The sequence below is a fragment of the Dasypus novemcinctus genome, chromosome 15, assembly GCF_030445035.2.
Source record: "Dasypus novemcinctus isolate mDasNov1 chromosome 15, mDasNov1.1.hap2, whole genome shotgun sequence".
Lineage (NCBI taxonomy): Eukaryota > Metazoa > Chordata > Mammalia > Cingulata > Dasypodidae > Dasypus > Dasypus novemcinctus.
This window is the reverse complement of record NC_080687.1, coordinates 93,533,106-93,548,271: the sequence shown is the minus strand read 5'-3', so window position 1 is coordinate 93,548,271 and position 15,166 is coordinate 93,533,106. Positions and strand designations below refer to the sequence as shown.

At 48.6% G+C, this 15,166-nt stretch overlaps 1 protein-coding gene and 1 long non-coding RNA gene across 4 annotated transcripts in view; one reads left to right on the top strand and one right to left on the bottom strand.

Annotated features, from left to right (window-relative positions):
* LRCH1 (leucine rich repeats and calponin homology domain containing 1) overlaps positions 1–9,319 on the bottom strand; it is a 212,148-nt gene extending 202,829 nt beyond the window's left edge. Inside the window, exon 1 of one of the 3 annotated variants that reach the window (XM_058276670.2) lies at positions 8,846–9,319. In XM_058276670.2, coding sequence (XP_058132653.1) covers positions 8,846–9,158 — 313 coding nt within the window. In that variant the 5' untranslated portion in view covers positions 9,159–9,319. The remainder of the gene's footprint in view (positions 1–8,845) is intronic. The other 2 variants (XM_058276672.2, XM_058276671.2) reach the window with 2 other exon arrangements.
* A 4,499-nt stretch (positions 9,320–13,818) lies between these two features.
* Positions 13,819–14,349, top strand: LOC131273448 (uncharacterized). The gene is made up of 2 exons (XR_011645839.1): positions 13,819–13,898; positions 14,164–14,349. It is a non-coding gene; the product is annotated as an uncharacterized lncRNA (long non-coding RNA).
* Positions 14,350–15,166: the final 817 nt, after the last annotated feature.

The following is a 15,166-nucleotide window of genomic DNA, read 5'->3' as shown; positions in this document are numbered from 1 at the left end:
AACTGGGCTTTTAGACACTAAATTAAACTGATGGACGAGAGAAGAGCCTTGGCTCAGAGCTGTAAGTCTTGACCTAAATACAGCACTTGTTCATGAGAATACTACACTTGTAAATAATGTCACATATATCACCTCTTCAGCCCTCCCCCAATTTTGCAAAGTAATAGGACACGGTCTCTATTTTTTTAATCATCTACAACTTCTTACACCTGATAAAGCTGATCCAAAAAATGCCAATCAGTTTTACTTCATTTGCTCACTTCAAGCAATATTTGGTACAATAAAAGCCATGCCCAACTCCTTCAGAATTCACTGTAACCCATTTAACTTGTGGTTGTGCCACTGCCGATGAAGCGCTGTGGATGAAAAGTGACCTAACCACAGTTTTTGCTATTTCTGAGGGAGAAAAGGATTGGCTCTAGGGACCCTCCAACCACCAAAAAAACCAAGATTCTAAATTTATGAGCGATGGAGGGAGGCCCAGACAAGCTGGAGTTATCCACGTGACAGCGTCAATGGGCTCACAGCAGGCACGGCCTCGGCCACGAGCCGGGCTCTGGGTGCAAAAAGGTGCATGGGACGGCTGGTGCCTGGGCTTGTGGGGGGCCGGCGCTCCGGCACCCGGCGCAGGTGCATGGCCAGTTTCCCCAGGCCAGGGCCAGTGGCAGGCTGCAGCAGGTGTGAGGGGGCCACGCTGAGCCGTGAAAGACGAGGTAGGAGAAAACCAGGTAAGGGGGCAGCAGGCCAGCAAAGGGTGCCAGAGCAGGTGATGGCATCGCGGTAGGTTCAAGACGACGAATCAGCAGTGCAGAGGGGGGCGGGTGCAGCTCAGTGGCTGAGCTCCTGCTTCTCATGGCCGAGGTCCTGGGTTCAAGCCCCGGTACCTCCTGAAAAAAGAAAACCGCAGAGACTACGAATGGGCCTTGGGTAGGAGGGGGAAGATGGAACAGTTCATGGATGCTTATCCAGCACTTTCTGCACTGGGTGTGGAGGGCACACAAAGATAAGGAAAAGCTGTCCCTGTCTAGCCAGACCTCACAAGCCTACAAAGGGAGAAAAAAAAAAAAAAAGAACTGACACATGGGAAAAGTACCCAGAGAGAAAGGCAGTCAAACAGCAATGTCAGGAGGAAGTAATGCAAAAAGCGGCCTCCAGGCCAAGATTTGCAAGGAGAGGTGGTTGGGAGGTGCTTGCCGGGAGCAGGCTTGGGGAAGCGATGAGTGTGGGGTGAGGGGAAACTGAGAGCGCAGCGAGGAGGGGGGGCTGGAAGAGCGGCTGGGAGAGCAAAACGCGGCAAGCCAGGGGACGTTCCAAGGCAGGCAGGCTTTGAACACGCGACAGCTGCCAGCAGAAGTGAGGAGCTGGCTCAGACATGTGAATGCTTTTCCCAGTGCAGCGTGGAGTCAACATCGAAAACACGAAGGCGCAGGAGAGCGGTACGCCGTGGGCAAAGCTGCAGGTGCCGCAGGAAGTCGGCTGTCAAGGGCAAAGCCTCGCAGGAGCCCGAGGATTAGGAGAAGGCTGGGGCCTCCTCCTGCCCACGTGGGGAGCAGTGAGGAGGGAATGCCAGGCCCCTGGAGGGCCCCCGGCCCGGGGCATCTCACGCCTACCCTGGGTGCCCGCTGGCCAAGGCGGCCGAGGAAAACAGCTCACAGCGAGAGAGGGCCTGGACTGGATAACCCTGCCCCCAAGACTGAAGAATGCCTGTGGGGCTGCAGGTACCGTACGGCTGAGCTGGCTCAGCCAACACATTGTATCACACAGGCATGATGACTTCCCATCCCGCGGAAAAATGAAAAGCGTTATGCAAATCGAGCAGACCGTTCTTCTCTGATCAGTTGTGCTTTTTTTGTTTTTTTTTTTTTGTATTTTGTTTTGCCCCAATTTTTGCCTCCTCTATTGCCACAGAAGGAGGATATGGCTGGGAAAAACTAGGAACATACACAGCCATCTACCAAGGCATTTCCTTCCACTGCTCTGCAGGAGTAAGAGAGGGAAGCCAAACTCTCACAGTCCATCAACCTTCTGTTCACGTAAACAATCTTGCTTTATTTTTGAATTACTTTGTGGCAACAGATGGTTTCCAAATGTACTACTTCTTACTACAGTCTATGGCAGCAATAGCACTGAACTCTTAAACTAAGATGAAAAAACACAAACACTAGGCTCTCTGTAGACCTAGTTTTCCTAAACTGACATTCACTTGGAATTCTGACCTTTCTCTCTCTCTTTCTTTTTTAAAGCATTCACATCACACACATACCTATCTGAAATATAACATGTGAAAAAAATTCAGGTGCAGAAAAACTTCCAAGCAACAAAAGGATAACAGCAGTAACAAAAGCCTCCAGGCTTCCTATGATTTGTGCATAAATGTGGCCATCGGTTGTGTCAGTATGGTTGGGCTTTATGGGATAGATTATAATTTTATAACTTGAAATTACCACTGCAATTAACACCAAAATACCCTAATTCCAACAACTGACACAATCATTCAATGAGTTCGAAAACTGGTAGAATTCCGGCCTCTGTGCCAATTTCCCCCCAATGTCTGTCTCTGTAAGGCCGAAGTCCAATTTTCCAAAAAGCTAACCAAATTCTGGAAAGTAGCCTCACAAACAGGTTTTTGTGAGGCTTAGACAAAAGCTCAAGTTATGTTGCCTGACTAATGAACCCATAAACACCTTCAGCAGAATTAATAGCATTCTTTTGCCATTTTAATGACCAAATCTCCAGAAAAGCACGCTTGATACAGCATCTGGGGGGTTGTTGGTTAGGGGGAGATATTAAGAGACAGAAAATGTTGCCAGCCTAAACATAAAAAGTCTTTATACAAATGAAAAAGAGAAAAAAATAGAAAAGTACACACAGAAGAGGGAAACAACTTAGGTTTAAACTAACAATGATGTCATCGTCACAGGACAGAAAAAGTCTGTACACACCAAAGGACAGCAAGAGAAAAAAGAAACTGACTTCCAAATTGCCAAATTGATCAACGTCAACATGGATTTCAAAAGGGATCTAACCTTTAAATGCCCACACCAAGGAATGATTCAACCACAGCATTAAAAATTTAAGTTTGGCACATGTAATACGGAAACATTCTTAGTCAATGCTTTATATAAAAAATGTGTAATGGTAGGATGTGGCAGATTTTGACCAGTATCATACACCCACCAAACATCAGATAAGATATTGCGGTGACCAACAAACCATCCCAGGAGAATCATTTCAGTAATGAAGGTTAAACTCTGGGCTGTACCTTTATACACTGGCACTGCTCCCAAATTCCCAGGGGTTTCAGGGCCTATAACTGAATGCTATTATTTCTAGGAACAGAATTAGGATGTTGCTGCCTTCTCAATAAAACAGCCTATACTGACAGCAGTAAGAACATCATGTATGTTTTGGGAGATCATTTTTACCATACCCGAGGCATGTGAAATCACACCTAGACAGGGTTCAGAAACAAGTCTACATGTAGTACTCTTGGTTGTTCTTAAAGCTTTTAATAAAACTCCCGTATACCTTAACCAAGGAAGAAACTAATCAACAGAAGAAAGAAATACTAATAGTTTGTGAGTGGAGGCATTTGGGGACACAGGTTATGAATAAAGACATTTATAGGGCAGCAACGACAACAGTAAACGACAGTGGCAGCAGTCACTAATGGAATTAATTCAACAGCAGAAAAATAATTTGAAACTAGATCTACCTGTAAAAGAACCTATGTTTTAAGAAAACACATGTGATTTTTAGTTTCATCATATTTATAGTGAAAATATTTTAGGGCCAAATTTATGGGACAGGTGATATTTTTGAGAACAAAGAGATGTGTTTCTCAACTCCTATATGCATCCTAATAACTAAAGAATGCTAGTATGCCAAGACTAGGGGTCTCTAGGAGGGGAGGAGGGTGGGGGAAGTCGGCCTTTAGCAGATAAGGCTGCCCACAAATCTCAGAGAACCTTCTCTAAATCTCTGCAGATACTCAGACAGGCACAGGGCCTTCGTCCTGCAGGCTGACAATTCCCAGACCATAGCCATTTCCAGCGTCCTGAGTCAAGGGTCACAGGAGCCCTGGATTCTCTGAAGGTGGGAGGTGGGGGGCACGACCAGAGCGCCGGGCTTGAAAGCCCTCTCTGATCCTCGTATTTGCAGGTTCTCAGACTGCCATGTTCTCACGGGCTCATCTTGGAAACATCTTGGAACCATCTTTCCAGCCACAGGCTGTAGGATGTAGTTTTCCATCCTACAAAACCTGGCCCACATCTTACCTCTGCTTATAAGACTCCTTCCTAAGCAGTTTAAGTGAAATGATCTTTTTCCCTTGAACTCCACAGACAATGTTTAGGAAGGCTTTTGATAAATTCCCCTTGACCGCCTTGTGGCGGGGGGGTTCCTGGGTTCGCATTCCCGACTTGTAAGTCCCCTGCACTCCACACACAAAGGTGCTCGTGGAGTATTCTTTATGCCCCACTTCTGTACTCCTGCCTGGACAACCTCTTCGATTTCCATGGAGCCTTTCCTGTTAACAGCCAACTCAGAGAGATACGGGCAAGGATGCCAACACTCCCTCTCTCCTGACCAGATAGCTTTCAACAAGCATCCACACTTCAAATCTAAGGGCTTCCTTTTTCTTTTCCAGACCCCCCTGCAATCAGCCTCATGCACACCCTTTCTTTTCCCGCTCCTCATTCCAATCCCTTTATTTCAGCCATACCAACAGCCTTGTGAATGTCTTTATCCAAAATGACATTATTTAATACATCGGCACTAGAAAAAAGTCGGCTTTACTCATGTACAAATTTGTGCATGTGTTTCTTTTTTATGGGGCCTGATTTTATGCTTTCATTTCTATTAGTAATCACCATTTGTGCTCTTGTTGTAATAAGCCACCTCAAGCCATCTTTAATACAGGGTAGCATGGATCTTTATAAAATACAGATATTATGACTATAACTCTTCCCACTCACCCTACAACATCAACTTCTTACTTTGTCTCCCAGTTTCCTGCTTCCCACCCTTTCTAACCAGAAAGAAAACTCTTTTTTTTCCCTAAGATTTCTTTTTTATTTTTATTTATTTCTCCCCACCCCCTTGTTTACACTTGCTGTATCTGTTCATCTTCCTTGTTTCTTTTTAGGAGGCACCGGGAGCTGAACCTGGGACCTCTGATGTGGGAGGGAGGTGCCTAATTGCTTGAGTCACCTCTGCTCTCCCTGCTTTATTGTATCTCTCATTGTGTTTTTCCTCCCCATGTTTCTGTTGCATCATTTTGCTGCATCAGCTCACTGTGCCTGCCTGTCAGCTCACTGTCTTTTTAAGGAGGCACCAGGAACCTCTGCTCCCTGCTTCATTGCGTCTCTCATTATGTTTTTTTCTTCTTGTGTCTCTTGTTGTATCAGCTTGCTGCACCTGCCGGTCGTGCCAAGTTGCTGTCTTTTTTAGGAGGCACCGGGACACGAACCAGTGACCTCTCATGTGGTAGGCAGGAGCCCAGTTGCTTGAGACATCTGCTTTCCAGAAAACCACTTAAGAACAAGAATTCTCTTCCCTTCACTGCTGCATCCCTCATTGCCTAGAACAGCGACCAGCACTTAGCAGGTACTCACTAGACACTTACTCAATGAATGCTAATTTAAGGAAACTCCTCCAAAAAGCCTCCCTGATTCTGTACCTTCCACCCTTCTACTCTTTTTAAGACGAAAATGGTCAAGAACATGAACAATGAAGTCAGAATATAATCTTGTATTACTCAACTTCTCTTGCTCTCAATTTCCACTTCCATAAAATAAAGATCTGAACAGACTTCTTATAAAGACTGAGATAAGAGAGCATCAACCAAGTGCTAATCATGGCACTATAGTCACACTGTCACTGCAGCTACCACACTGTGTGCATCAGCCTTTCTTTCTTTTACAAACCTGTTAAAGTCTAGAACCTGACAACAAAGCTCAGTTTGCCTCAAAACGAGTAATTTAATTGGCCCAAAGCGAGGAACCCTCAGTTTTTACCTAAGTATAAAGCATATATGTGGGAGGAACAGAGTTCAGACACTGACTGAGCAGCTTGAGGCTTTTATGTTTCTTTTCCATCCTGGTTTCCAACTGTTCCCATTAGCTACATTGCCCAAGAGTGCAGCTCTGCAGAGATGGCCACGTAACGAAAGTGCCTGCGTTATATAACTTAACAGCAAGAAAAAGTTTTCTATGTCCTTCCCTGTCTTGCAAAATTTATGATCTTTAAAGATCTTCAAATGCCACCCTAATTTGAAAAGAGTCTGAAAACTAAATATTAGCCCACGAGAAACCACTATCTTTATTGCATATGTTGCTACTCATACTCTAAACTCCACTAAACTCTTTATATGTAGGAAATGTCTCAACGCTGTGCAAACTGGAGGTCATGTTAACACTGGTTTTATTTTGCTTCTTGCTCTTCCAAATAAAGAACTGTGCTCAAGTAAACATTTCTTGAACACAATAGATGGGGTTTACATCTAGCCTCTGACCTGAGGCAAGTATCTTCTGCAGGAGCAAGTCTTTAACACAAGTCCCCTGTCATGTAAAATAACTGGCTTTACTGAATATTCTTTATCTTTATTGGATTGACAGAAGGGGCTACAAATCTAGTGATACCCCTCCTCCAGTAATATTCCATTTTGGGGTGAAGAAAGAACATTAAGCCTGACTTTTAAGTAGTCTGAATATTCTGAGCATTAAGCATGTACAAGTGAGACTCCTCACTAGAATCCCGCAAAACACGACCTTCATGGAGGGCGAGCAGAGAGGAGAACAGAAGCATTTTTAAGTATTCACATGGTATGGTCTTAACTTAAAGAGGTGGACGGGGCTTTTAATAGCACTGGTGTTCTGGGGAGTGGAAGCGGCTCAAGTGGTTGAGTGCCTGCTTCCCACATGGGAGGTTCTGGGTTCGGTTCCCAGTGCCTCCTGATAAAACAAACATATAAAACAAACATGCAAAACAAACACAAAATCACCTCAGGGGAGCCCATGTGGCTCAGTGGTTGAGCACCAGCATGTGGTTCAGGGTTCAATCCCCAGCCCCGCGGTAGGCAACCCCTTCCCCACCCCACCCCCAAAAAAAGCACTGGTCTTCTCAAGAAAAGTCCACTCAGCAGACCCGCTAGGCTGACTTTGGGGGAAAAAACTCTAACTTTGGAAATAAATGTCAGCATAACTGAAGGAGAGGAACCACTTTGAAGCCCCTTCTAACTGAAGGACAAACTCAGATTATTGTTGGTCACGCCAGCCCTATTTTCTGCTTCCTATCCAAACCTTCCATATTTCATGGTACATTCTACAGTAGCAGGGAAGTCGAGCTTAATAATAATGACTTTTTTTAAGTTAGTGATTCATGCAATTCTTGGAATAACTTCCACTTGAGAAGATGTGGTTAAGAGGTTCTATCAAGAGACTCCCCAGCTGTTGACAGCTCAACTCTGGAAACTCCCTCCTCCTTGCCCCATTCCTGGCTATCCTTAAATCCAAATTACAAAGTTTAACGACCCTAGAGTGGCTTGTTTGCCTCCAGTGAACTCAGAGCTCTGTCTAAATATTCATTAGGACTCCAGATAAATGTTTACTGAATGGGGGGGGGGGGGCGGGAAGGACATAGGCACTGGACACCTGTCCTTCAAAAGTCAACTGCTCGCTCTCTTGCCCCACCCCCTTAAGCCCTTACAAGATGAACCAGGGAGGACTTGAGCTTAAAGTTATCCAGGAGGTTAGACATTTGGCCTGGGGAGAAGGGGGGGCGGGCACTGACAGCCGGGAAGTCTGGGGCGTGGCTCCAAAATGCGGCGCCCACTGTCCCGGGAAGGGCTGGGCGCTCGCAGAGCTACAAACCCTCCCCTGGGAGCCAAAAGGTACGTTCGGAAACCAAGTCAATTCCGAACGCATCCCAAGGCCAGGATCGCATTCCACCGCCCTCCATCCGGTTTAGAGATCCCGCTCCCGTAACTCCCGACTACCAAAGAGAAAACAGACGTCTCGGAAATATGTCAACACATGACACAACTTGAAAGAGTTGGCTGCTCACTGGCGCGAGTTACAACTTGCCGGGCTCACGCAGGAAAACCGGCTCCTCTTAATTGCTCTCTCGTAACATGCCATGCGGTCCCTTCCAGGGCCCCCGCAAAGATCGGGTTACTGAGAAGTTAGGTAGCCTCGGTGGTGGGGACAAAACTGTGTGGGCGGCGAGGCACAGGCGGGGGGACTCGCCAGCGGCTGCCGACTCGGCTTGGTGACCCTCCCGGCGGCTCCTTGCTCGCACAGGCGCAGGAAGAGGAAGCCGCGGCACCTCCTCGCGGTTGGCACCGAGTTGCCCAGAGGCCGGGTGGCGGGGCCCAGGGGGGCTCGCGGCACCGCGCCGATGCCATCTCAGGTCTCCCCAGGGCGCAGTCACCTTTGTCTGCGCTTCCCCCCCACCGCCGGATGGGCGACGCCTCGATGCAAAGAGGGCTGGCCCGGGTCGGAGGCCCGACGCCGCTGCTGGGCCCAGGAGGCAGGCGCGGCCGCCCGCAGCCTCCCACTTCCACGAGGCGCACGCACCCGGCGCGCCCGCCAGTCCCGGCCCCGCGGCCACTTGCCCCAGGCGGCCCTTGCAGCCTGGGGAACCCGGCGAAGCCCGCGGTGGGCGGTGGCCCGGAGCACCCCGGTTCCCCGGAGCCGCGCCGGGGCCCTCCTCCCCCGCACCCACGCGGGACCCTGGCCGCGAACGGCACGGGCCGAGGCGCCCACCCCGAGGCCACCTCTCAGCGCCGCCGCCGCGCCGGCGAGGGCCAGGCAGTCACCGTCCCGCGCCCTCGGCCTCGTCTCACCTGCCTGCACCGTGTCCGACAGGTCGTGGCCGGGCGCCGCGCTGCGGGGGAATTCCTTCAGTTTCCTGGCACTGAGGTTCAAGCCCCCGGAGTTGGCCGCCTCCTCCAGCGCGCGCTCCAGACCCCGGTTCAAGGGCAGGTTGAAGCCGCCGCCTCCGCCGGCCCCCGCGCCGCCGCTGGCTCCGGCCGCCCCCGGGTGCTGAAGGTGGTGGTGGGGGTGGGGATGGTGGTGGTGGGGGTGGTGAACTGGGTGCAGAGCGGCCCCCGGCAGCGCAGGGACGAAAGGCTGGGGTTCGCTTCCCGGCGTCGCCATCTTCTCCCGGGGCCCCCCGGCCCGCCCCGCCGCGCCTGCGGGGCGGGTCACCGCTCTGCCCCCGGGAGGGGGAGATGGCAGCTGCGCCTGGGGCCCGGCAGTGCCCCGCCGACGGACGCGGGGCGGCGGGCAGCGGGGCGCCGGCAGCGCGCGGAGCAGGGCGCGGGCCGGCGGCGGCGCCTCGGTCCTGGTTTCCTGTCCCCGGGAGCGCGCGCACGGCGGCGGCGGCAGCGCGCATGTGCCTCCCCCGCCCCGCGCCCCCGCGCGCCGCGCGCCGCCCGCTCCTCCGCCTCCGCCCCCGCCTCCCGCCTGCGGGACGCCGCGCTCGGCTGCGCGGGAGGGGTCGCTCGGGGCCTGCGGGCCTGCGAGGGCCTCACTGGCCCCGGGGCGCCGAGCCCCCTCGGGGTGTCCTTCTGGTGGCCCCGGACCCGCGGTTTGGGGCGCTCTGCGCAGACGGCGGCGAGAAAATGGATGGGATTTGGACTACGAGGAGGCCGGGGGCGTGGATCTCAGGGCTAGCCGTTATTCTGGTTTTTTGACCCTGCTTTTCCGTAGGGCCGGGCTGGGGGTCCCAAGAGACCCCCCGTCATTTAGAAGATGTCGTAGTAAACAGGGGCCCCTCAGGCGCCTACAGGAAAGCAGGCGCTGGGCCAGGTCGTCTGCTTAAACGATCCCACCACCCTAGGAACCCCACGACGGAGAAATTTACCCCCCATAGAAGGAGGTGAGAAACTCGCCCGGGTCACCCATGCGGGCAGGGTTAAGCCTTCGGACTGGGGGGCTGCCCCCCTCCCCTCTTCCCGGGGGAGCAGCTGAGCGCCCAGCGACCACTGACAGACACTGAAGACACGGGCGAGAAGGACTTTCTAAAAGGGGGGTGATCGTTCTGGTGGCCCGCGTGCATTGCCACCCTGGCCGCTGGCTGAGTCCGGGGGTCGGGTTTACAAAGCCAGTGACCCGGCAGGAGCCCGCGCCTGGGAACCGTCCTTCGCTGCCTTCCCTCCTCGCCCCTGCCGGGTCTGGAACTGGCGTGTCTGCTCAGGCAGGCCAGCTGGAAAATCGATCAAGTCCCACTCTTCCCTGCTCCAACTTTACTGTATGCCTAAGGCTTGATCGTCGCCCTAAGCGACTGGGCTGGGGATCCAGCACGAAAATAATAACCCCTGACGTAGGGGAGCCGGTCTTTTCAGTGGTGACGCAGAAATGGGATGACCTGTGCAACAGGCTGGGACTTGTGACTGCACGGACTCGGCGCTGAAGCGTTTCCTTGCTCAGTGTCACTTGCCTGAACTGAATGCAGAGCCGCCCTGCGCCCCTACGGAATTCTTGGCTGAGGGTAAAATTTTCTAATCAGCTCGGAAGAGACAAGCGCCACCTGCTGGTATCTGTTCCCCCAAACCCCCTTTTTCACCAACCCCTTCACCCCATCGCAATCCTTCCCGGCTTCTAAAAACCAGGCTTCAAAAATAATCATAATCATAATAACAGATGAAAGTATACGTAAATAAGAAAAATGTGCCTACCTTCTCCCCTTTCCTTACTGGTCTTTCCCCAAAACGGGAGTGAAAGACAGTGAGACACACAAAATTTCAAGGGACAATCATCAGCTAAAGCCAGGTGGTGGGTTGTCTGTGATCAGCATGCAGTCTAGGGGTGAGCACATCTTCTGGCCTCCTGAACGGAAAGTTTAGTTCAGACCAAGAATTTTGATGATGCATCAAATATAGCTTTTTAATGATTTTTTACTTTTGTTTTAAGACGACTAATTGCTTTTTAGAGTAAATAATGGGAATATGAGTTCAGCATTTGCTTTTTAACAAATGATCAGTCCTTATGTTAGGTTGACCTAGTCCTAGTTTGCTTTTCCCTCTACAGATTGCCAGAAGTGTAAACTCTTTGAGGAAGGAACCTATTCATCTTTGCAACTCCCTCCCCATTTCCCAGAATCCAGGAGAGTACTTTGAGCATAATGAGTACTATGAATGAATATTAGTCATGAACCTTAGTAATGATGAATGGATCCTCAGAGAATATTCATGATAATGAATATTCATTAGCACAATGGATATTAATAGTGAATTAAGCATAGCACAAAAAAGTCCACGGGTTTAACAGGTCGCCATTTGCTGATACATCTTTAAAGTTTCAAAAGATGTCCCTGAATAAAGGACATTTTTCTCAAAGTGGGGGAGTACTTGATCCCCAAAGTGATCTTGATTATTCCTAAATATTCAGGAACCTTGAGCTCTGTGTCCTTGCTGACTTGCTTCAGTGTGGTGCATCTTTGTTCTGCCCAATGCTCTTCTGCTTCTTCTGAAAACAGCACCCCTCTTGGTCCCCTGGGAGCAGCTGTGCTGTTTCACCCATATACTTGTTCACTCTTCATCCAGAAAGGGTCTTCTGGCCAAATGATGGAGCATCCAGAAGAGCCTGTGTTCTAATGATAGCATCGAAGTGCTCCTGATTCTCATCTTTGGTTTCTGTAAGGTATGGTATATTTCTAATACATTCTGCTTTTTGCCTAAGTCCATGTGATTTGGCATTCCAACAATGCAATCAGAAGTTCTAATTAATATATTCAGTTTACCACAGTCTAGGGTTTACTCCCCCTTGCTTTGCAGTTTATCCTTACTTTTGGATAGTCCAGAGATGGCAGCAGATTTCTTTCCATTTTTTGGCTGTAATACCTTCCAATCATTCCATGAAGTGACAGAATTGAAATGACTTAGAAAAGGTGGGAAATAGGAATATTTTAGCTTAAAATATCTGCTTTAGGAGAAAACCTACCAATTTGATCAGCAAATGAAAACGTTTAGTACTCTTTAAAATTCTCCTTTTACTGCAAGAAAATATCAGATCTTAAAACCTTCTGCTTGTATGACCAAGCTCTTTTGTTCTTGCTTGACAAAATGAGGCTGTGGATGAACTTATAAGAACTAAACTTACTGTGAATGGAAGACAGGTTTGCCATGCCACTTTTGGTGGAAATACAAAGGCTCTGCAGAAGGGATGGGTCAGGTCAGCTATATATGACCTCCACTGTCCTGACTGTCCCCTCCAGCTACAGCTAATTGCACAAAGGGGACTCACTCAAAGTCCACTCATCCATAGGCCAATAAGTTCACCCATAATACTCTACTGAAAGTCCGAGGTGAAAAAAGAAGTCCACAGTTAAATAACAATGGACGTTTGACCCCAAAGGCAGCTAGAGACAGGACTTCTTACATTTTCTCCCTTATTATCCCCAAACCTCTCTGCCTCTTTCCTAAAGAGGAGTAAAAATATCCCCTGTTTAATGCCACCTGTCTGTTTGCTTCTTCTGTGTGTTCTCAGCACCAAAATATTTGCTTTGTACAGTATCTGCAAATATTTAACAGTAAATAGTAATCTGTAAACCATCAGCATATGTTGTATATTTGTCATTAGTTTTTAAGTATATCAAGGGCAGAGATTGGGCCTTATTTTTTTTTAATTGACCCCCCCCCCCGCCACACACACACACACACACACACACACACACACACACACACACGGCTTCCTCGTCTGTCTGCTCGTTGTCTGTTCTTTAGGGGGCACTGGGAACCAAACCCCGGACCTCCCATGTGAGAGGGGGGCCCAACTGCTTGAGCCACATGGGCTTCCCGAGGCCTTCTTTTTTTAATCCAGTGCCTACCGCATTCAATAAACAATGTTGCCTGAAATGAATTTATGTCTTGAGGCAACAACCAACATGAATTTCTCTGAAGATAATAAATAATACTATCTGGACATGTTAAGGAGATTTTTTTCTAGTGTCCCAATACACTAATCTGTGAACCAGTAGGTTAGGGACAAAGTGACTCTGGCAAAATGAAAAAAATTAGGACGATGTCCTGAGTTTTCCATAAAGCTAAATATATTCAATTTAAAGAATTACATGTGAAGCAGATTAGTACAGTGAAGAGGAGGCGGCTGGCCCACAGATCACGTGGCCGACGTTCTAGAAACCTCCAGAAAAGAAGGCTGCCGGAAAGGCCCTGTGAGACCCAGGCCATGAGGTCCCATCTGGAAAAACCGAGATCCCGTTTGACCCACAAGGTCCCATTGTGTCAGGGGAAAGCCCTGTATACCCTCAAAAGGCCATTCCATTGGCCCCCTTTAAACTGACAGGTGGGGCAACCAATCAGAGCAGCAAGCAGCCGGGGCCTGCCCCCAACATTATGAGTGGGGAGGAGGAAAGACTCTAAAAAGGCCTGGCCTGGGCCCCAGGGGGGCCTCTCAGTCCCCAGCACACCAGTGGTCCACGCCACGGACCCTGTGCTTCCCTCCTTTTCTCGTTTCTTAATAAACTCTTTACTCCCTTGTCTACACTATGGTGTGTCCTTCAGTTCCTTTCTGCAACATAGCCAGGAACCTGGAAACCCAGAACCCAGAGCCATCTGCTAACACATGCAGTAGTGACTCTGTGCCTTATATATATATATATTTTTTTTTTTTTTTTCTGGTGGAAAAGAAAGAAACAATGGCAATAGTAAATTCTAGTCTTTACTAATATCCTTAATTGGGGAAGAAAAAAAAAAGATTCCGAGAGTCAGTTCCCAAATTTATTTTATTTTGTTTATGTTATCTGTGAAATCAAAAAGCCTGGGAACTTACCTGCCTAGGCTGTTGTTTTCTTAACAGCGAGTTGGTCATACTTGACGCCAGTCACCTGCCTTCCAGCATTTTCTCAAGCTTTGCTTGCACCAACTGGAATGAGAGGTAATGCGGGTCTATCTCTGGGAGAGGGTGTGCTTTGTCCGGCTCCCCTCCTCCGCCCCCTTTCTGTATTTTTATTGCTCGCCTTTGGATTTTGAAGTATTTCACGGCCGACCATCGTCCAGCCCCAGCTCTTTTACACCCTCCCCCTCAAGCCCCCTCCGACCGCTCGTTCTCACGCCTCAGGAGGAAAGTGAAGCAGTCCCCACCCCGCAGGCCAGGCGCCGCTCTGCCCCTTCTGCCTGTCAGTTGTTCTCTCCTCCACCAGAGCCAGGCCCGAGCTCCGAACACAAGTCTTCCTTTAAGCCCGCTGTTCCCCGCAGCTCCTACCAAACCAAGACAGGATCCTGAAAGACCCTGAATTCCCCACCCTTCCTTGGATGATAATAGCAGTCTGTTCACTTTTCATAAATACGTTTGCTCTTGTAATAAAATACCAACTTTGTGTAAATTTTACTGTCTTTAGAACATAATTTATTTTTAAATTATGAGATATTATTAACACAGTATTACCGATGTGCAGCAGAGACAACATTCTCCACTAGTGAGTGTGAGAGATAATACCATTTTGAAAGAATCGCTGAGGAAAATACAGCTCAGGTGAGGAGCTGACGGTAAGGAAAAGAATATCTTTGGCTTGATGCAGTTACTCACTCCTTAAGTAAGCTGCAAGGAAAAGAATGTTGGTAAGACCTGAATCTCTGGTTCCTGTTAGTAGGTTCTTAAGAGGCTAGCAGGGGACAAGTCCCTGGAGAATGACTGAAAAGTTCAGCGACAGGACTCTGGGTTATAAAGAAATACATTTCTAAGTAACTGATTTTTCAAAGGTGTGAATGTAAATTTTACATCATAGGTTGAACAGGACTATTTCAGGGGAATATTTCACTATACCGGGTTACTGGTTGATGACATAATATATATTATATTATTGGTTTGTAATATGATGAATAGGTGAACTATTCAGGGGAACCAATTTTTAGTTTATAAAGAAATTGTTGAACTTGTCTGGATAAACCAAAGCAGCATTAGCCAGCAGGTGTTTCTTAGAAACTTGGTCCTTTAGGCTGTTCATAGGTGCATAAAGGGTCAGTTCCATTGTAATATGGTTGGGGAATGTAGTGTTAACAGAAAAGTTTCAGAAGTTATTTTACTATGGGAGCTTTTAATATGCTAATGTGCATTGTGAATATGCAAGAAGGAGAGATGGTCTATAAGCAGCTATTCTTCAATATAGTTGACCGATAAATCTTGCTTACAGTGCTGTTTGCAAT